A 21381-nucleotide genomic window follows, 5' to 3' on the forward strand; every position below is an offset into this window, starting at 1 on the left:
TGGCTTTTAAATATGTTTTTCCTATTGTTAATAGCAAAAAGTAAATTTATACTTCTATTGTTTGTATATCATTTTCTACTTTAAAAAGGAAAAAAAATGATTAAATAAGAAATATCGTAAAAGAGAAAACATCTCACTCATATGGATTTCCCATACTATTTCATTTTCGATCAACGTGACTCTTATGGTAACCTTTATACTTTATATATGTATAATTACGTGATTTAACGTTTATTAAAATGCTATGCTATCAAAGGTGTCTTCTTGTGTAATTTAAAAAAAAAAAGAGACAATCGTTTTTATAAGAAATACAACATTTAGTTTATTTTGCGAATTCCTAAGCAATAACTCCCTAACAATGTCGCGAAAAAGAGTCCGATGGATCTATGTATTTCTTCAACGTATATTGTCCTATTCGATGTGTTTACAAAAATTAACATCTGCTCGATTGCGAGAGTCCCGTTACACGTTTCCCCAGAGAAGAAACGTTTGGAAATTGAAACTGATTAAAGGAAGTTCAAGGATATTAAAAGTTTGGAGAGTTGGGCGAATTGGACGTGATTTTGCGCTATATATCCAGAGGAAAAAGTAAAGAAAAAGGAAAAGAATATTACATGACTTCCTTTTTAACATCACATTTCTCAAATGATTAATATTAAAACGATATTAATTAATGATTATTACTATCGATTAAGAATTAGATAATATAATTATTAATACTAATAGTGTACAACCATACGTTTTTTTTTCTTGCGGGCGTTAAGGATATAACATCGTGAAATATTCTTCTTTTCCTCATATTTAGGCTCGTGTCTAATTGGTTTCTTGAATATTACTCTCTGTTTCGCATTCGTTCATTTTACATACACACCCACTCACACTGTTACATACAATACATTTCTTTTTCTTTCTTTTTCTTTTTTTTTTTTTTCTTGCCTCACGTACAGATTCTAGGTTCCTGGCAGCTTTCTTTTACGCATAATATGAAATAAACACGTACTCGAAATACAGGCACACTTCTCCATCACTTTTCCATTTGCCTTTCTTCGTCATGGCAACAAATCGTTTCTGCCTTTTTTTCTTCTCTACCCATATGTTTGAATTCTGCTTTCAGAGTAGAGCCGCGAGTCACAATTATATTACATATTTATTTCATCCCGCTGCATCCTCTTTTTTCATTTTTTCTCTAACGACGAATTACATTGAATTCTTATTCGTTATCTCTTAACTGTTAAGATCCTTAACTAAAGTGTCCGATTTTTTAAATCTTCCTTTCCATCAGGAATTATCATTAAGCTCTGCATCTCCCTCGTTTTTTTTTTTTTTTAAAGATCATTCAACAAAATAAACTCTAGCGACGAATCATCAGTAATTACATCGTTAATTTTACGTATATACATACGCCTTCAGTTTTAATATGTATATAGCGGAGTAAAAATTTATATACTAAATCTTGAGCGAAGATCAATCGATACTTTTACAATTGTTTTATCAATATTTTAATCATTTTTCTCCTTTGTTGTTCATTCGGTTGTTTTTTCTGCTATATTTCTTATATCTTTTTATTTTGTCTTCGCTCTTAGATTTTCGTGCAAAATCACGCAAAATTTGCTCAACTTTGCAGAAATTTAGGCGAAACCGAATCCTTCGCTGCATTCGTGGATCGCTTTCAATAAATTCGTGCGAAGTTTATCGTACGTTTCGTAAACGGGTAGATCTAGCTGATTGAAACTAGAAACGATAATATGAAAAATTAAGTTTAAGATACGAAAGAATTTAAAAGATAAAATAGGAAAGAAATTAATGTTAATTTACCATGTATGTGCTGACGGAAGCCTATCTGTGGATCTATCCTCTCGATGAATTTGGAACTTTTGTATACCATTCATTCCTTCTAAAGCAGCAAAACCTTGTAACGGAACCTTCGAAGTTCCGGTGACGAATTGCAAAAATTTAGCTCTATCTGCTTGATCGAAACCTCGTAATGCTCGCCAGAACCATTGAATCTAAATTTCAAATAAACATATTTATTACTTTAACATCAGATTAAAAGAATACTTTTTAGATAGAAATAAGTTGTTAAATACTTACTTGTAGGGAATTTGCATTATATTTATGATATTCAGTATTAGCTTTAAGATCCTCAATATCTACATTGGGTAATCCACTAATTAATAATTCAAGTTCCTGTTCATTGAATATAGAGATCAGTCGTTTTGGAATAATATCGTAGAAACCTTCTAGGAACGCGTTTAATCTATAAGTAAATAAGAAATATTGTATATAATACGAATCTTTTTGATGCATAGAAAAGTTACAATATTGAAATTAATCTTTATTTCACTTACTGTTTACGTATTGCTCCGGTCATTTTCATTTGACATACAAGCCGAATGTACTCTAATTTTGTTTCTTCAGTAACTACGATATTACGACCGTTTGGTATTAAATCACGTACATCATTCACACCGAATTCGTTTACCTAAAAATGTGAATTGTGAAATTACGCACATTACGATTGTATTTGCCATATCACAATATGATAATGTAAGTAAATGAGAAATGGAATTTACCTCTGTAGAGAAGGTTAATTCGTATCCAAGATCAGCAATGTTGTGCTCTGTGAGATATACGAGTCCTTTGTAAAAACTATAATCCTCACTTTCCATATCTGTGTGTTTCACAAGTATTCCCAAAATGTGTTTGTAAAAACTGCGCGTGAAATAACATTCTAATAACTTGTTGTCATAAATTGCTTTAGCTGTAATAATAATCATAAATATTAATTATTTTCGTCATTCTTGTCGTTGAAAATATAACGTTATTGAAAATATAAAAGAGAAAACTCACCGATAACTCGACCGACAAATTTATAATAACATAAATGATTAGGGTTGCAATGCGAGGAGGAATTTATCATATATGTAACCCGATCTCCAGGACTTACGGTGAACAGAGCGTACATAGGATTGAAGATTTCTCTGGAGATAATAACATACCACTCTCTAAGCAATCCTCCAGCGTCTTGTCCTTCTTCGCCTAAAATAGGATTGTTTTGAAATAAGATTTCATATAATCATTTAAATGCAGGTTTTTATAAATACAAGAAAAAAAAATAAAACTTAAATAGAGATATACATCATTCTCTAAATATTATAAAAAATACCTTTGAATATTTTGTACATTTTTACATATCATGTATATATCGTGCATGTATTTTAAAAGTGACTCAACTCAAACAAATTTTTAAAGAAAATAATTATTTAAGTGCTCATAGAAATATAGATTTGTATAGACATCTGCAGTCTAGCAATAATCATTATACATTATTTACCTTCAAAGACGATGTAAAATCGGTTCTTCCATTCATCGGCATTACGCCTATGAAGCTCACGGAACGAATCTTCGAATACATTATTTCTGCGAACATGCACTGCCAGTTCTTCCCTACGAATACCTTCATCCATTCGTTCTAATTCTGTTCGGAAGTATCGTCTTTTTACGTCGAAATCGAGAACCCTTGTGTGATCCACTAACACAGAGAATGGTCCATCTGCTAAATGCGTCGTCGTTTGACGGAGAATTTGATTTAGAACAGTTCTGTGCGTCTCTGCAATAAAAATACAAAGAGTATGAGTAATATAGTATTATTATCATATTTATTCTATTATTATTATTATTATTATTATATTATACCCGCAAATTTAAGGAACTTGAGTTGGTCCGGTGGTAACGTCTTCTGTGGCGGAGGTTGTATATCCCAGGAAGTGTTAATAGTAGCTTCCGATTGAGACGTGCCTTCGTTGTCTGAGTAGATTGGCGAAACAGGTGTTAAGTCAGGAACAACCTCGCGAGTCTCTGTATTTGTACTTAGGTGACGATCGCGAGAAGTACTTGATGATGAATGTACTAGGAAAAATGCTTCTACGGCGGGCTATAAGATATAATGCATAATGTATAATAAACTGTCTAAAGGAATACATGTATAAAACAACATATAGAAAGTACAGATATTTTACCTGCAGCACTAAGACTGCATGTTGATCCGGAGTATACTCCAATTCTAATAAACAAGCGCTAAGTGTCTCCCACAGATGATCTAGTACTAAGCTTTCACTTAATAATGGAAGCTTGTCTTCACCTACAAAATTTGACATTATAAAGTTAGTTAGATAACTATGGAAACTAACACAGCTCCCTGAAACATTTGTGAATATATAAAACTGTAAATTACCTGACTCTGAAGCTTGGTTAGTACTTCCAGTATCTACAGAACTTTCGGAACTTTGATTGGCTGAAAAAAAATATTAAAAATGAATTCGATAATTTTGTTACAATGATAATATTTCAATAATAAAAATAGGATTCTTAAACATACATGTTTTTTTATTGTTTGCTAAACGTACTGCTTCCCTTATTTGTACAATCACTTTAAGTATTCTTAAGAAGAATGCCTGACTAGAAGTTTTGCTAACGAGAGCAGCCATGGATGGTAACTGAAGATCACTGCCTGCTTTAACTTTACTTGGTGCAGTTATAACTACATTCTCGTTGGTAAACCTGTAATAAATTATCACAATGTTAAAATATATATCGATATAAATAAAAAAGAAAGATAATTCGAAATATATACCTATCTAAGAGAACCCAACGAGAACCGCCACTACTAGTTGAAGGTTGCTCTTCGATAGAATTTCGTCTGAGTTCACGATTCAAAATTTTTAACTCCATCAGTAAATCTCTGATGTGCTCACAGACAACATTAGCCAATTCCATAGCGCCTTCCAAGAGTAATTTCAATATCTGTGAAGAAATTATTCAAAACTAAATATATAGTACATACTATAACGCATGAATAAATAAAATAGAATTTAATAAGGATATTACCAATTGTCTAGTAGGATCAGGACAATGAGACAAATTAAGCAATAAAGCTGTTGCATCTTCGAGTCCTTCCTCGGAGCAACTTTTGCTTGTCAATACTTGTACAGCCAATTTCAGATGTTCTTCCGGCGCAGCGACGCTTTGTTCTTTGTTTACATCTGTTCTCTTGTTTTTGTTTCCTTCCTGCCTGCGATACGGATTCACTTCCGTTAATCCGATCGAAATTAGAGACAGCAATTTCAACACTTTGTCCGTCAGCTGGCTGCTACGTTTAATGACCGACCAGTTTAACATCGAAATTAATTGGCCAAAAGCAGAGGATTCAAAGGTAGTTGTATTATGTTCGGAATCATTTCCTAAGTTTGAGTTTGAATGAGATCTTGCAACAGATTTTCCTTTCTTCGAGGCACATGAGTCAAGTTTCAGCAGCATGTCCCAAAAATCTGGTTGATCGCTTTTCCCAGGTTTCGATGTAGATTTACCTTTCGAACCGGTTTCTTCTTTGTTACTTGAGTCTTTCTCTTTGTTACTTTCTTTCTCATCTGATTCTTTAGACTTAATTGGCACAAAATAGCCAGGAAAACCTTTAGCCAACGATATTAATAACTCTAACGTATGTCTGAAAAAATATAAGCATTACATTATAAAAACAATGTAAACATTTTATAAATAATCAATGACTACTAATCATTAAGGGATTTAATTAACTTACCTGCATACTGTAGGTGCTGCTTGTGGATGAATGGCGATACTACTGCCTTGCCTTTCTGACTTTTTGCCACCATGCCTGACAATGTGGAAAACGTTTGCTCTGCATCCAAGTGCAGCATCAATACTAATATTCAACCATGACTGTGCACTGCTTCTTTGGTCAAATATTTTGGGGGCACTAAAAGAAATTTGAGATTAGAAGATTCGACACAAGTAAACATAGGGTAACATTCTTTAGAGGGTTTATAAATAATTCTAAAGATTATACAAATTTTATAAAAATATTAGTATTATAAAAATCATTTATAAAGAATAGTAAAAATGTCTTACCAGTAATCGTGGTGCATCATGGGCACTAAGCTTTTCCTTCTGAACTTTCCACCAAAATCCATGGCTATATCTTTATTTTCATCGTTACTTCTTTCCATGATACTTAGTAAGGCTCTAACTACCCATTCCCTTGTGCTACCATGATAGCAAAGATTCCTGATAACTCTATGAAGCCTTAACGTATTAATTTTTGGTTCATCAACAAACAGTAATACCAATACGCAAGCCATTGACTCATGATCCAACAATTGTCTGCCTCTGAGTCGTAGACCGGCTCCGTGATGCGTTATACTAGGGTCACCATGTGACCATGGCTGCCATCCTCTTTGTGCTACTGTGTGAATCGCATAACGCGTACCACCACCTCTACCTATTATTTTGTTTCGCGTTCAATTAGTTCTTCTAATTAAGTTTTTCAAATATAAATAAGAAAAGGAAACTGTTAATGAATAATAATTATTATTTACCTCTACCAGAATTCCGTAATATACTGGACAAGGCAGCATTTCCTTGGCTAACGTGATTAAGGAATCGATCTTGCATTATGTGTCTATTTCGAGCTTCCCATTCTCTTCGAAGGTTCTGTGCCTCTTGGGCTAAATCTGGCGGAAGAACTGATATTTGCGATTCTTCCATATCAGTCAAAATCTGTAAATATAAACAAAATTAGAATATTCAAATATTATACATAAAAGTATTCTAATAAAATACGAGTAAAAACAATTATTTACTGACCGCTTGTCGAAGGGAAGGTTGCAAATTTTGGAAGAATGCAGCTGCATCAACTGGATCTTCTGGATTAGCGCTTGCAGCTGCATGTCGTTGTTGTTCCAAACGTTGTTGCGCAAGAACTTCTTCTTGGATAGCTGGAGGTAAAGCTGCTAAGAATTCCGGATTAACTTCAACCGGACCTGTTAATTCTTCAACTACGGTTGCCTGTGCTCGTTGTCGAATTCGTTGAAGCCTACGAAAATTTCAGGTTATAAACATTACAGATCTCAAGACCGAATGTTAAGTTATCTATTTGAATATATTTAATAATATATAAAATATTACTCTTTTTACATCTATATATCTATTGCACAGATACTTTTATTTCTCACTTTTATTAAATCTAATATATAGATACCTAAGTTGCTCAGCGATAACTTCATCGCGCATATCTTCTGGTAACGCGGCTAAGAAAGAAGGATCTACGCCATCGGGTAATTGTTGTTCTTGAGACTGTTGGTTTGGTTGTTGTCGCTGTTGCGATTGTTCTTGGGACTGTTGTGGTTCTTGCTGTTGTTGTTGTTGTTGTTGTTGTGGAGGTAGTTGTTGCTGTTGCTGTTGTTCTGATGTTCCTGAATTAACATTTTCTGATGCGGAAGTGGTAGGTCCTTGATTGAGTATGTTCGCACTATATCAGAAAAATAAAATAAATTTTTTTTACAAATATCTTTCTGACTTGATACGAATACAAAATAAAACTGTTTACTTTCGTTCGACATTCGATTGACTGTCGTCGGTAAGAATTCTTATCCATTCAGACGAGTCACTTTCTCTCAGTAAGTCTTCGTTAGGTTCCTGACTGAAATCGACAACTATGGACGTGTTGGATCGACTAGTAGATGTTTCATTAGTATTAGATCCTTCAACAGTACGTTCAGATTGTCCTGTAATAAAATTCATTTATATTGTTAAAAAATTCTTGTATCCGAGAAGGAAATGATTAGCCTATAAAATGAATTTCAAATAAATTAAATTACTTAGTCTGCTTGCTTCAGATGCGCAAGGCCCAAGCACGGAATCCACTATACTTTCAGCAAGTTCTAAAGTTGGATTTCTATTGCTCATTCGAGGATCTCTGGGTTCTGCCGGTTGTTCTTCCGGTGGTGGAGGCGGAGGTCGTTCTTCTTCTTGTATTGTTGCATCCATTTCACCAGTCACATCTAATAGTCAATATTTAATGTATAATATACAGTCTTATTGCAAAATTGAACTAACTAGAAATGTCTGAAAATTATACCAATTATATCTTCATCGAGAGTACGTTCTATTCGTGTCGTTTCTACGCAAGTTTCAAATCTAGGAACAAAATTATTCGTATCTTCCCTTTGTGATGTTGATGCAGTTGATATTTGTTCATCCATGGATATTATAGCGGAAGAACCAGCTAAAAAAATTTTATTGAAAATAAACATATATTATATAAGCTACTTGTAAAATACAATTAAAATGATTAGTTACAATTAACGTACATTCTGTGTTATTTAAATGATCCTTTCCATCTTTGTTATCCTTTTCATTCTTTTTCTCAGAAGCATATTGCATTTTACGTCTTTCTCGTCGCTCTCCCAATTCCGCGTTCCTGCGTTTTTCCAGTTCAGGAATTAATTTATGTACAATACCTAAGACAAAAATTATTTTATTTTATCAAATTTCATCTTTCATAAAGAAAAAAATATTAAATTAACGAATTTCTTTCCAATCTTGCTACTTACCAACACAACAATCCGTCTGAGAATCTCCATCTAATAATTTGCTTTCTTCGATCCACCAATGTAAAGCAGTAGGAGTATTATTCACAGTGGTTGCAAGACTAGACCCGAAAAGATAGCCAGATTGATCCTAAAAGAATTTTTATAAATGAAGAAACATCTAGAATAAATTAGTACCATTTAACAATCACAATCTACAAACCACAAAGTCTATTTGTTCTTCTTCTTGGTTTGTCAATATTCCAACACCATCCATTACAACAACACGAGTATCCCGAAAACTGGAAGCCAATACCTGACTGGCAGATAATGGAATCCCTTGTGCAGTCGGGCCTAACAATCTATAATTACAAATGTAATATTATTGCATACTTTTATAGATGAAACCAGTTTTTCTTTTAATATAAATTTTATGTTCTGTGTTTTAATTTCATTTTTACATAAAATTCATCTGAATATATTTAATACAATTAAGCTCGAATTAATTTACCTTTGTAATATTACTGGTGGATTTGGATTTCGTGGATTTGGTAATTGAAGATACTGATATCTCCGTGGTCGTACAGCTCTCTGACCTCTTGTATTAGTAGCGTCCAAACCGCTTTGTGGTATTAGCAAGGAATGGGAATTAATACCTGCACAAATAAACAAAAATTCCATATTACCTATTTTATCATTCTATACGACTTTCTTGATATCGTTATTAAAAATCATTATATACTGTGATTTTATGCTCACCACTACTTTCAGAAATTGAAGGAGGATTTTCAAATAAACCCAAAGGAAGAGGAAACGTCGTACTCCATGGAAGACTAGATCGTGGTGTGACCGTAGTCGAAGAGTTCACGTTGTCCTGATTATCGATATTATGTCGAATCATTACAACACTACTACCGTCACGATCCGTCGATGGAATCATTCTGAATACACCACTTTCTCCTACGTCCTCGTAAAATTCAATTCCATCTTCCTCGTAATTTGAGGACCCTTCTTCTTCCTCCTCTTCTTCTTCCTCGTTTTCTTCTCCTGATAAACATCGTTTTAATATTTATTCATACAGTCCAATTGAAGAAAAATTTCTATTGAGTATTTAAAAGATGATAAAATTACCATCATCCTCTTCTTCTTCCTCTTCATCCTCATCGTCCTGTACTTCATCCTCGTTATCGTCAGATGGGTTGCTATCTGAGTCTGAATCGGAGCTCATCAAATCCTCCTAGAAAATATAATTATATTCCCATAAAATAAAAATCTTGTAAAATACTCAATTTATATGTTATTACATATTATTGTACTTTAAAAAATATTAAAAAATCACTATGTTCTATATTTTTTATTTTGCAAGAAAAAATTTAATAAACATCTTATTTTTTTATTTCAAAAGTAATTTTCTTAGAAAGATGAACTCCTACCGTAGCATCCCGTGTTGGATCGAAGTCAGCTTCCCCGTCTCGTATCGCAAGGCTCTCCTCGTCAATGTCCATTGGCCTGTGCGGTCGGGAAGACTGATCTTCCGTCACGCCCGGGCCGTCCCTGGAAAATAGTACACTATTTGATTATAAGTACAGTAGCTTATATGAACTTAAAATTATGTATTGTATAAAAATATACACACACACGAACACATACACACACGCGCGCGCGCGCACACACACAGTTTACGTTAATATTTCATAGAAATAATTTCACAAAAATGAAAAACATTATATATGATTACCTTTCAAGAAGCTGATCCATAATATCTTCTAAAGCAGCTTCGTCCTCGTGCACTTGACTTTCTGAAGTGGGCTCCAGACTCTCTGCAGTAACGGATATATCATGCTCCGTATTCTCTGCGTCCTCGTTTGTTTCCTCTCCAACAGCATGTGTTGCTTCCGATGTTGTAGTCCCTGTTTGTTCTCCAATAGGCTCCTCTTGAACTGTTCTACCTTTTGGTTTGGAAAATTTGCTATTGACGGTTCCTGGCATTGGTTGATTTATAATTCTTGAAAGTGTTTCCAAAGGTTTCAAAGCTGCATTGATCGTAGCAGCCATATTTGGACTTGAGAGATCCAAACTGTGTGGAATCTTTGCCAAGTCAGTGATTATCCCTTTTCTCAGCATAATTCTCACGATATAGTTGACATTGTTATACTGGTGCATCTTCAAGGAGGTCCTCAACTGATTGTAGGAAGTTGGTGGACAACTATCAATCATTGTAGAAATCAAACCAACCAATAATTGAAGCTGTGCATGCTTCTCATTGCTTTCAGGAAGAGCTAGGGTTCTTGTTAGAGCTGCTTTCACTTCAGTCACTAAAGTAGTTTGAACGTCTGGGGAATGATTGCAGGAGGCAATAGCAGCTATCAACATCCTTGCCATACTGCTGCACTGTTTGTCAGTTGAATTCTCTGGTGACATTGGTAGAAGCTTGTCGAGAAGAAAAGCAAGAGCTGTTGTGTATTCAGGTACCATTTCACTTTGTCCTGCTCGATACACATGCTCTGTAATCAAGCTTGCAACTGCACTGTATGAACGAACAGTTTCTGCAAGTATCTTTAGAATAGCAGATTTTGTCAGCAAAGGTTTTTCTGCCTCTTCTGGTTCCACTTTGCTGTTGTTACTGCTGTCTGAATAAATCTTCATTGGTATTATTTGAGAGACTTGATCCTCCTCGTCAATTGTATCATTTGGTGTCGTTGCGTTATTTCTGAGAACATCTCGTCGAGAAGATGAACTTGCTACATTGGAGTAGGTTGGCTTCTTCTCTGGACTCCTTGTTGGTGTAGAGGACTTTTCGTCAGAAACTACTGGCATAGGTTTTATAAGAGCATTCAGAAGATCCTTCACAACGGATATCGAGGCCTTCTCCGCCATTGGCATTACTGATGAATGACTTGGTGGAAGAGCTTTTACAATCAATCTATTGTCGTCATCTTCTTTCCCTAATAAACGGATGTCAACTCTTAAAATGTTTTCACAAACCTCTCTGTAAACTTCTGGATTGCGGCAGACGGCACTGTTGATCTGACGCGTCATAAACAAAATTTCTTTACATGCTGGAGGAATATTGCCTTGAGTGCGACTACGAATTACTTTCTCCATGGCTAGCCGAAGAGTACATGGTTCCTCTAAAGCATGTCTTATTAAGAGGGTACTCAAAGTTATGCATCCAATGAAACTGCTTGCCTGAGACATTTCTAGAAGGAGTCTCACACCACCTTCTCGAACAAATATCTCGGCGTTCTCGTAATCTCTTGTAAGTCGCAGACAAACTTTCATAGATGCATGCAAAGCATCGCGATCCACTGGAATAGCCATCAGTCTTACACAGGCACGTATAATGCTTGGGGCCATGCTAGGATCTAATCCTTGCAGTACTGTATTCCGTTTGTCTTCCACTCGATTTTCGTCAGTGTCCATAGTCGAATCAGAACCAGAACCAGAACCAGAACCAGAACCAGAACCAGAACCACCACCCTCATTTCCAGTATGCAATTTAAAGCCCATCGTGATGGGTCTTCTGTTACCGCTCTCTTCATTAACTTGAGTCATGCAAGAAAAGTTTATCACGTATCTTCGCCTGTTACATGTTACTCTAGTGCTAGATTCGCCGGCCCAGTATGCATCATTAATTATTCGATTATTCACTGGTGAATATAAATTCCATTTTCCTGTGCTCAGATCAAACCACTTCCACATTCTAGTTGTTACCTTGTACATCAATTCTTTCCTCTTTGTTAGTACTGCCACTTTCTCTAACCGCTCGATCAGTAACAACAAAGGTGCAAGCCATTTCCTAGTTTTTGCAGATGATGCATCCTTATTACCTTCTTTAACGATCTTACTTTTACTCGCTGTTAGTGGACCCTCGCTCACCACTAGCAGACGTACAAGTTTGTTCAAAATAGCATACTCTTCCACGATCTGAGCGCAGGGTACACGCATTTCCTGGAATGTTCCCTCGAAGAACATCGTATACAGGTAAATACGTCCCGTAACTTTGTTAGCTTCTTTACATTCCACTAATTTTACTCCAGCGTTCGGATCGTTGCTCTCAGCAACTTCTATCAAATAATCTACTAGACTACCAATTTCTTTCATGAGTTGTCGTAACATATTATCACGCCATTCATCTCCATTTCTTTTAGCGATAGCGACTAGCAAGTCGCATATTCTGTATACAGTGTCAGGCATGAGATCTAGTAAATTCAAGCACTGACTTAAAGCGTTCTGTGTGAATTTGTCTATGCTCTCTGTGATAGTGGTAGTCTCGCGCGTAGTAGATTCTTCTGCGCTGAAAACTTTTCGCGTTTCCGTCGTTTCTCCAAGCGACATCGCTATCGCGTGCATTATCTGATCATCGTCTACCAATTCCAAATCCATTATCAGGTCTTGTCCACTTACATCACCTGTTGGCACATCTGATCTACGTAAGGTAGCAGGATTACTTAGTAAATAATCAGTGGCTTGTTCAACTGTCAAAGTATGAAGCAAAGCCTCTATGCAATGAGCTCTACTGAAGCCCATGTCCATCAGCTGTCTGAGATGCTCCGGATTTACATCAGCTTCTGGTTCTTCTCTACGATCAGATATTGTTCCACCTCTTCCAATTCCACTAGTTCCACTGGTGCTACCACCAATAGCTCCTTCGCTGTTTTCTTCTTTCTCAGCGTGTTCCTGTAAAATGATAGTGTTAAATAATCGTGGTATTTTGAATTAGTATTACACAAATATTTAAAATATATGTACCTTAATAATCTGTTCACTTCGTAGAATATGTCGTAAAATAGATAATATAAGTTCTGTCATGTGAACTCCATAATTTTTCAAGGGTTTTTTTCCCCACATTAGCATCACTGCCTCGAAAGCTTCCTTGTGAATATCCGTGAGGTATTTTATAGGATCGAATGTTTCATACACCTTGTATATTCCAGTGCATTTTGATGAAACAACGTATGGTGAATCAAGGAGTGTTTTAGGGTTCACCATTTTTTCTAAGATCATCAGCCACCCATCTAAGAATTCTCCAGTACAATCAGGCAAATTCGGGTGTTCTAATCCCTCAGACAATGGAAACTGTCCTCCTCCGGATAATACCCAATGAAAAGCACTAAAAATATACAAAAATATTGAGTGATTTAAAGCTGTTTTTTTATATAAACTTATACAAAGTATTCAACAAAATGATGTGCACGAGTTTTCAAGTACTTCCGATAATGTTGCACGAAAATATTTCAAACAAAAGTTGATCTGTTTTGAATCAGCTGCAAATTGCAATATTTAAAATGTGTCAAAAAGTGTTTCTTTCGATAAAATATCAAGGTCATCTTCACTTTTTTAAATGACATGATGTATTTTTGATTTCATAGCATTGTAGTACATAGTAATACATAGACTCATGTCAAAAGGAGTTCAATGACTTACAATACTATCACCTTCAGATGACCTTGAGTTCAGAAATCTTAGATTTATTAATTCATAGAAACATTAACATGTGAAATTTGGGTTAACAGAACGTTATCAGATCTTGATTTTTTATAGACAGAAGCATTTTTTGGCAATTTTAAGTATTTCAATTTGTAGCCAATTCAAAACAGATCAACTTCTGGTTGAAACATTTTTTTGTTACATTATCAAGTGTTAAAAAAATCGCATTGAATACCCCATATGAAAGATTCTGAAGATAAATTTACTTACGCGAAGAATGCGTTTTGTCCGCCCAGTTTGACGAACTTCTGAAGCATCAAATGAAATGGATAACCTTTTTCGTCAAATAGTGCAGGAGACACGAAACTCAGAGTGCACATCAAAAAAGTCACTTGAAGTTTTGGTACAGTTGATGGTGGTAATTTGTCCCATGATAATCCACGAATTAATACGCAATTTAAAGCAGTTGCTACACTTCTAGATGCTTGTGAGGGAAGAGCTGGTATTGGAGGCACTTGTTGTCCTCTACGTTGTCTGATTGGGGAGCCCATACAAAGCTGAATAAATTTTAGTAATTATTAAATACGAGAATGCGAAACATACAAAATTCCAAAATTTAAATGTCGGGTTTTATGTACCTTTACAAGTATGGCAAAGAGTTCTGCCAATGCTCTGCCCATTTTAGATGTAAGTCCCAGCAAGTGCTTAGGGTATGTGATTCGATGAGAGTTCGGAGATATTCTTCCTGTAGTGACACTTGGTTTCTCATCCACTTCCATAGGTACAGGAGGTGGGTCCGTACTTAAAGCTTCCATGGCTGTAGTCATTCCGTTACTTCCCATATCCGAGGAGGCACCACCAGACCAGCCGCTACTTTCGCCCTCGTTCGTTGATTCAGGACGTATTAATTTATCCATATCTTCTTTCCCAAAGTCGCAGCCAGCTGGGATAAAATCTTCCGTGGTGAGAGCTAATAACGCTGTGCTTTCCCAAATCAGAGCTGTATATAGCTCCGACAGACCTTTCAGAACAGTCAGACCAAGCTCTGAGCCCCAGTGATTCATAGCCAAGTTTCTGATTTCGCTCTGGCTAGTGCGACATACTTGCGCGAACATTATTATGTATCCGTAAGCGGCATTCATAGCATGAAGTAAAGGCGTTGCCGTATCACTAGTAAAGGCTGTTTCCAGATTCGGAGCATTGACAAGCTCATGTAACAAAACAGATCCTCCTGGAGCTTCCATATAATTGTACAATGGTTTCAATAGATTCAGAACTTCGTTTAACTGGGACAAACCAGTTTTAAGAACAAGCGGCTCATGTGCGAGGTTTAAAATACTTTTACAAACTGTTGCCACAGCTTGCGCTGTTTGTGCAACCGAATGATCGACAGGAAGATTGGGTAGTCCCAGGATTGATAGTAGTGGCACGAGGCCTTTTTGTGCAACGAACTCTCTGCAGTGATCGTCCGTCGAATTGTTACTCAGAATAGCGTCAACGAATTTTGTAACGTTCTGTATGTATTCCATCAAAGCTATTGGAGTCTTCTCCCTGGGTTGAGGTGGTGGAACTGGTTGAGCAGTGGACGACGAACACTGTTCTTCCCGTTGTGGGTGAGAACTTGTACTGGCTTCTTCTTCATCCTCTTCTTCTTCGTCGCTACTGCTTCCACTTCCACCGCCTCCCCCTCCGCCAGAATCTCCAACTCCAACTCCAACCGATTGTCCAGAAGATTGACGATTCCCAGTAGTTGTATTTGATTGGGTATTGTCGAATTTATCTTCAGCTTGTAAGCATATATAACGAGGATCACAACCCAATACGCAAAGTTCTTCTAGTAGCTATACACACAAAAAAATTAAATATTATTGATATAAATATTATATACATAATGTAGCATTATTATAATTCACATCATATTTGCCGATTCTAAATTTAATAAATATTATACAAAGTATATTTAGGGAATACATTACATGAAAGAGAAACATGTAATACCTTTATAACAGCAGCAATTGCGTCAACTTTCAAACTTGGCTGATGTCTCATTAACTCATCCATTGCGTTACCTAAATTCGAAGCTGTATCACCCAAAGGATCTGTGCTTCGACGTCGATTCATCGCAGGCAGATAAAGTGGAGATAATAATACTTTAAACAAGCGTTCGAAAGGACGTCGCTTTACAAACGATTCCAGACCACGTTGATTTAAACACAAAGCACTAAACACATTAGGCAGTGATCCCAGTACTTCTCTACTAGCAGGAATCTGTACACAATATTAAAATATTGATAAACATTTTAGTAATATATTGTACTATATATTACCTAAAACAAATGATCAGTTTAATTACCTCTTTAATTAATAAAGCATGTAATACGAGCTCGGTTAATCCATTATCTTGCAAGGATGATAATAAAGATGGTTCTTGGAAAACATATACTGTTACAGCATCCGTTGCAATAAGGAACAGAGAAGGACCATAATATTCTGAATTACTGATAATATGTCTTAAAGAAGAAGGTAAAGTACCCTCCATAACGTGTCGAATACTATCAGAGAATGTAGGATCTTGGATAATTTTCTTAATAAAATTTAACAACGCCTTCAGAAGTGTAACTCGCTGTGGCAGGCAAATTTTCCCGGTCTTCCCAGCCGAATAATCTGGCATTTGTTCGTTTTTATCATCAGTTTTGGAACTCATATTTTCATCTTCCGAAAATTCCATGGGATTTGACGATTCCTCGCGTTCATCATACGCACGTGAAGACGTAGAATTTTCATCGCGATCCATGGACCTTTCACGAGTGGCTTGTGAATTATCCTGGTAATGTATTGGCTCTATTTCAAAAGGTTGTTCCTTCCTACAAACATTCACTTCCATATCGAGTCGATTAATAAAACTCGCTAAACCACCATGAGCTTGGAATCCTTGCATGTCTATATTCGTTATTAAATCTATAACGCGGACTGCCCTTGTTACAAACTGTAAAAAAGAAAATAGATAATTAAATTTAAAAGTTTTATACAATTAGATATACAAAAAAATTATAGAAAAATCTTACTGTTAGATGTTCAAACTCGCTACCAGGCCAATTCATAATTTTTAACAAACTTTCCATCATCCCACAACTAACGAGAGCTTCGCAACCCGCTTCGTAACTCGAAAGATGATAAAGAAAGCTAAACAATGCTGTCGCAAGCGATAAAGGGAACGGATGTCCTTCAAATTGTGAAGAAATCAGTGTTGAAATACACGTGCGAATTAATACGGGGAAAAATCCGTGATATGAGTTAGCTCCAGTAACGTCGATTATCATATTTAGCCTTGAACTAGGTTTTCTGAAAAATCATTGAAATTATATGAATATACTGAAAAATTATATTTGCATCAACATACGTTAAACTTTCACTTACTTTGGAAAATGTGGATTACGGTCTAAGTGAATAATACTAGTAAGAGTTCGTAGTGCGGCTGCCCGTAATTCAACAAGATGTGCGTATGGAAGTTCCAGTAATTCAACTAATTCTTCTAAAAGCCCAGGATGCAGCAAACTATGTGCATTTTCTTCAAGTTCACTATTATATACAAGTATGGATAATGCTTGCAGCCGAGCGTGTACACATTGCAATCGTCTTCGATAGTCTGAGAAACTGTGTGCCAGTCTTACATGTGTGAATAACGCAATCTAAAAGAAAAAAAGAAAACAATAAACTTAAATATTTATTCATTCATTAAATAATTATATACATTAAATATTAAATACCGAATTAAATATTGAAAGAAATAATATTTACCTGTCGATCTTGAGGTACGTTATTAACTTTCAATAAATCATTCATAATTTGTGCTGGTGTTTTACCCAGTTTATCCAGATTTTCTATATGTATACACGTTACAAAATTCGTCTGTCCAGATTTTTTTGTACCAGTGGTTGATGTGGCATTGGTGTCTGTTGAAGGATTTTCTGCATAAAATTCAAAATGCAATGTTGTGGCACTTGTTGGAAGTGGCTGAAAAAAATATATGAAAAAATTATAGTTCATTGGAGCATATCTTAAAGGCAGCTGTTGGTTATGGAATTTTGGTTACCTTGTCTGGATACTCTTTACAACAGTCTGATAAACCAAATCCATTTTCTTTACCACCCCAACTCTAGAATGTAAAGATTACGTTTAGTATTCTTGTGAACTTGCAGTGTTCTAATAAAGTACTAATCAATCAATGTATATGTCTCACCTCTGCTAAAAGAGTAAGTCTACTTAATAAAGCTTGCCTCTTGTCACTGTTTAAACGTGCAATGAAATTGCTACGTTTACTGAACATGTAAAGAATATTTAATACACCAAGGACAACATGCATGTCACAGCTTGATAACAAAGTTACAAGATGTTCCATGCTACTGTATAAATGTCGCGAGTATGAGTGTTCGATTAACAATGTTGTAAGATGGAGAACCCAGAGGAGAAGTTCTTTTGCCTATAAAAAGTGAAATAAATATGCAATAAAAACATTGATCATTCTAATCACTTTCCTAAATATTTATACACATAATAGTAAATGTTACTATGAATAATGGTTTGTAAGAAGCTTGGCAATTACTTCTCTATTCTGAGGGAGATCACAGGCTAATTCCCATGGATTATCTGGACTTTTAGCTGCAGCTTCTTCCAAAATACTATCACTAAGATCCAATACATCGACCCAATGAAAGAGTTCACATTTACCGAAAGTCCATGCATCTATTTGCTTCAACTCCTCTAGCAATTCTGCATGGGAGCATGAGCGCAACTTGTTTATAAGCGCCTGACATTTTGCCGGCTAAAAATTTATTCATGTGTGCAACCGTTATTCAACATATTCTTCAACATTTCTTATTAGAAATATTCATTTCCAAATATATGTCATTAAAATATTACTTACCGCTTCTGATGTGTACTTTCTCAACCTATTGCGATCAATTTTCATTTTGGCGGATAAAAGGTTCCTTTAACAATTTAAATTCTGAAACAATGATTTTATAATACATTTATAAAAGATTGGTACAATTTCCATTTAATGCAAATATAATATAAAACAATGTATTAATGTACAATGACCTATTATATTTTTAAGCATAATTACTAAATTTTAACAATCAAAATCAATGTCAATTGTTACACAATAAATTTTTCATCTCATCTTTTTATTGTCAATAATTTTCATTACGTCATTAATAAAAAGATCTAACTTATATAATATTTATCTCATCATATTAAATAAGGACCACAAATTTACTAATCAATAAATACAATCATATTAATAGAGTACACTAAAACAAATTTATATTTCCAAAATTAAATTCATGCTCTGCAACAAATTAAATAATATTTCTTAGAATGTTGAAGTATTTCACAAATTTTTCTTGTATTGCATAAATATGATCTTTATTACGAAATTCTTATTCCGTATGAATCATAAACATTCGTTAATTCATTAAACAAACAAAATTTTATTAAAACGATAAAATAATACGAAATAAAAAAAATCATTATAATTTCTGTGTCGATTAAAAGAATTGTCCATATGGTTTTTTAAAGATAATATAGTCACCAAAAATAGAATCATTGTCATTAATACGCGAACACCTTGGAATCAATAATTTCGTTCGCCTATTATCTAACAAAAAATTTGCTACGAAAACGACATAACGGCACGAAAATTTGTATCGATTAAAAAATCTCGAAATAGGGAGCACAGTTTGGTTATACTGCGATATTCGATATTCGAAGCGACAATGACGTTGTAAACCTCATGATAAGTCTTGAAAACATGACAAATCGTGACAATACGTACCATCGATGTAAATAGTTATTTGTTAGAATCTATATAAGGAAATCATATAATCGTCGATTATAAAAAAGTGAGAAAAAAAGGATCTAAGTAAACAAAGGAACCCTCTAGAAAAAAAGTAGAAACATCGTTGTGAAAATTTAAATATTTTAAAGGTTTGGACCGTTAGAAGGACGATAGGAGCGAAAATAGGCTATATTCTCGTTAAGATGCAGAGTCATCGGTTTCTAGGGCCTAACCTAACAAGATTCGTTCGACTAGTACAAAATAATAACAAAGGGATAATACCTGCAAAAACATCTTAAAACAATTAGGTATAGTCTAAAATTGACAAATCGTACTGACAAATGATTTAAAAGCGATAAAATAAAAAAAACCAGAGGCATAGTAATACGCAAAAGTGGTGAAAGCAGAGATGCACTCGTGGCACGAAACTTACCTATAGATAAGCCGACAAGGATTTGATAGAGTCGTCCTTGTCGTATGGCCTTTCAATAAATTCGAGGTCGGAACGATGCGGCATCACGGCCGTGGAAAACCGTTCCGTCGGTGGTTTTTCTTAACCACCTTGATCGTCTTCGACTCCAATTATATTATTTCAGCGATGGTCAATAAGAGACGCCGTTATTAAATTTCGTAATAAATTGGTAAGAGAAAAAAATTGAATTCGCAAGAGCGAAAAAATGTAAACCGAATGATTTGAAATGAACGAGAATCGACCAGTTTCCGTGAAGATAGGTATCGAACTAGAGAATCAAAACAAAACTTAAACGTGAATAGGAGCCGCGATCCTCTTCTATCGCTTAGCGCCAATCGGAGTACCGATCACCGCCATTTTACCGAGGCTTTTCGCAGAGGATCGTCCACCTTTCTCCTTTTTTTAACCTTCTCCTTTTTCGTGTTCCGCTTTCACGTATACGCAAGCTTCTCGAATAATCTTGACCAGAAAAGTTCACGACCTTCACGGGACACTGCACACAACACCTTGCGTAAACCACGGGTTAGAAGATTCAACCAGCAACGATTTTTATTATACACCGAATATGAACCGCACACTGGCTGCTTGTGTACGCACACTCTCGTATATATATCGCTATAGACAAGATTCGCGGAACAAGGCAACACTGCTTAACCACTGCTAGCTGGCTCGCATCTTTTTTCCAGATATTCCTCAAAATCGTACGTTTGCATTCTCGAGCTGCGCAGTAGAAAGGCTCAGTATTTGTTATATGACGAACGAACTGTGTGTCCTACTATTTCCACTGAATTTCTCTGATTCGTTGACTGTCGATGATACTCTACGTGGTGATAGGACGCTTCGTAACTATTCGTTACTGTTCTTTATAATGTGTCGACGACGACGACACATGCGTCTAGAAACGAAATTCACCGATGCGTCACAAAATTGCACAATGTGAATGGGTCTTAAGGTCATTATTAACACACCGACTCGTGGCTTCTCACTTTTAGCCAATCCCCGACAAACTTTCCATTGTACGTACATCTGATTGAACGAACGTACAAAGGATTCTCTACCTTTTGTACGCAAGCTGGACCCGTTTAATTATTCCTTTGAAACTGCGCAGTATGAAGAGCAAAAATATATGTAACAATGAACGCTTCCTTTCTTTTATAAAAGAGTCACTATGATTTTGCCCACGAATATTGGCAACGTTTTGCCAAATGTTACTACGTTTTAGTTATAAGAAAAAGTTTTATTCGGTCGTTTTAATT

General features: G+C 35.4%; 1 protein-coding gene across 2 annotated transcripts; it reads right to left on the reverse strand.

Annotated features, from left to right (window-relative positions):
- Positions 1 to 1033: 1033 nt before the first annotated feature.
- On the reverse strand, positions 1034 to 20754 carry LOC117232831 (E3 ubiquitin-protein ligase HUWE1-like). 2 transcript variants are annotated; one of them, XM_033492518.1, is made up of 43 exons: positions 20087 to 20754; positions 18739 to 18819; positions 18418 to 18636; positions 18055 to 18294; positions 17908 to 17970; positions 17613 to 17828; positions 17232 to 17503; positions 16880 to 17156; positions 16168 to 16800; positions 15813 to 16082; positions 14453 to 15655; positions 14085 to 14371; positions 13137 to 13497; positions 11858 to 13064; positions 10123 to 11827; positions 9818 to 9953; positions 9516 to 9621; positions 9144 to 9431; positions 8896 to 9070; positions 8608 to 8746; positions 8409 to 8535; positions 8166 to 8315; positions 7934 to 8080; positions 7674 to 7856; positions 7403 to 7580; positions 7055 to 7324; positions 6661 to 6889; positions 6393 to 6573; positions 5926 to 6295; positions 5597 to 5773; positions 4888 to 5503; positions 4634 to 4803; positions 4379 to 4560; positions 4235 to 4294; positions 4020 to 4141; positions 3697 to 3934; positions 3335 to 3610; positions 2851 to 3039; positions 2574 to 2761; positions 2349 to 2482; positions 2092 to 2257; positions 1816 to 2006; positions 1034 to 1731 (listed from the first exon to the last, which is right to left on the reverse strand). In XM_033492518.1, exons 2-43 carry the CDS (start codon positions 18781 to 18783, stop codon positions 1629 to 1631), a joined length of 12489 nt encoding a protein of 4162 aa, XP_033348409.1. In that variant the 5' UTR covers positions 18784 to 18819; positions 20087 to 20754; the 3' UTR covers positions 1034 to 1628. The 2 variants fall into 2 exon arrangements, with proteins under 2 accessions (XP_033348409.1, XP_033348408.1); XM_033492517.1 differs by having other exon boundaries at positions 4020 to 4294.
- Between the last annotated feature and the right edge of the window lie 627 nt (positions 20755 to 21381).

This window comes from Bombus vosnesenskii, unplaced genomic scaffold (genome assembly GCF_011952255.1).
Source record: "Bombus vosnesenskii isolate JDL3184/JDL3185 unplaced genomic scaffold, Bvos_JDL3184-5_v1.1 scf7180000013293, whole genome shotgun sequence".
NCBI lineage: Eukaryota > Metazoa > Arthropoda > Insecta > Hymenoptera > Apidae > Bombus > Bombus vosnesenskii.

Bases quoted from the DNA above. Each gene is read 5' to 3' on its own strand.
- LOC117232831 (XM_033492517.1), bottom strand. From the start codon at position 18,783: ATGAAAATTGATCGCAATAGGTTGAGAAAGTACACATCAGAAGCG. The intron at 17,504-17,612 runs GTAAATATTATT...TTTTTCTTTTAG, and splicing joins ACGTACCTCAAGATCGACAG to ATTGCGTTATTCACACATGT. The intron at 4,295-4,378 runs GTATGTTTAAGA...ATTTTTTTTCAG, and splicing joins AGCAAACAATAAAAAAACAT to CCAATCAAAGTTCCGAAAGT.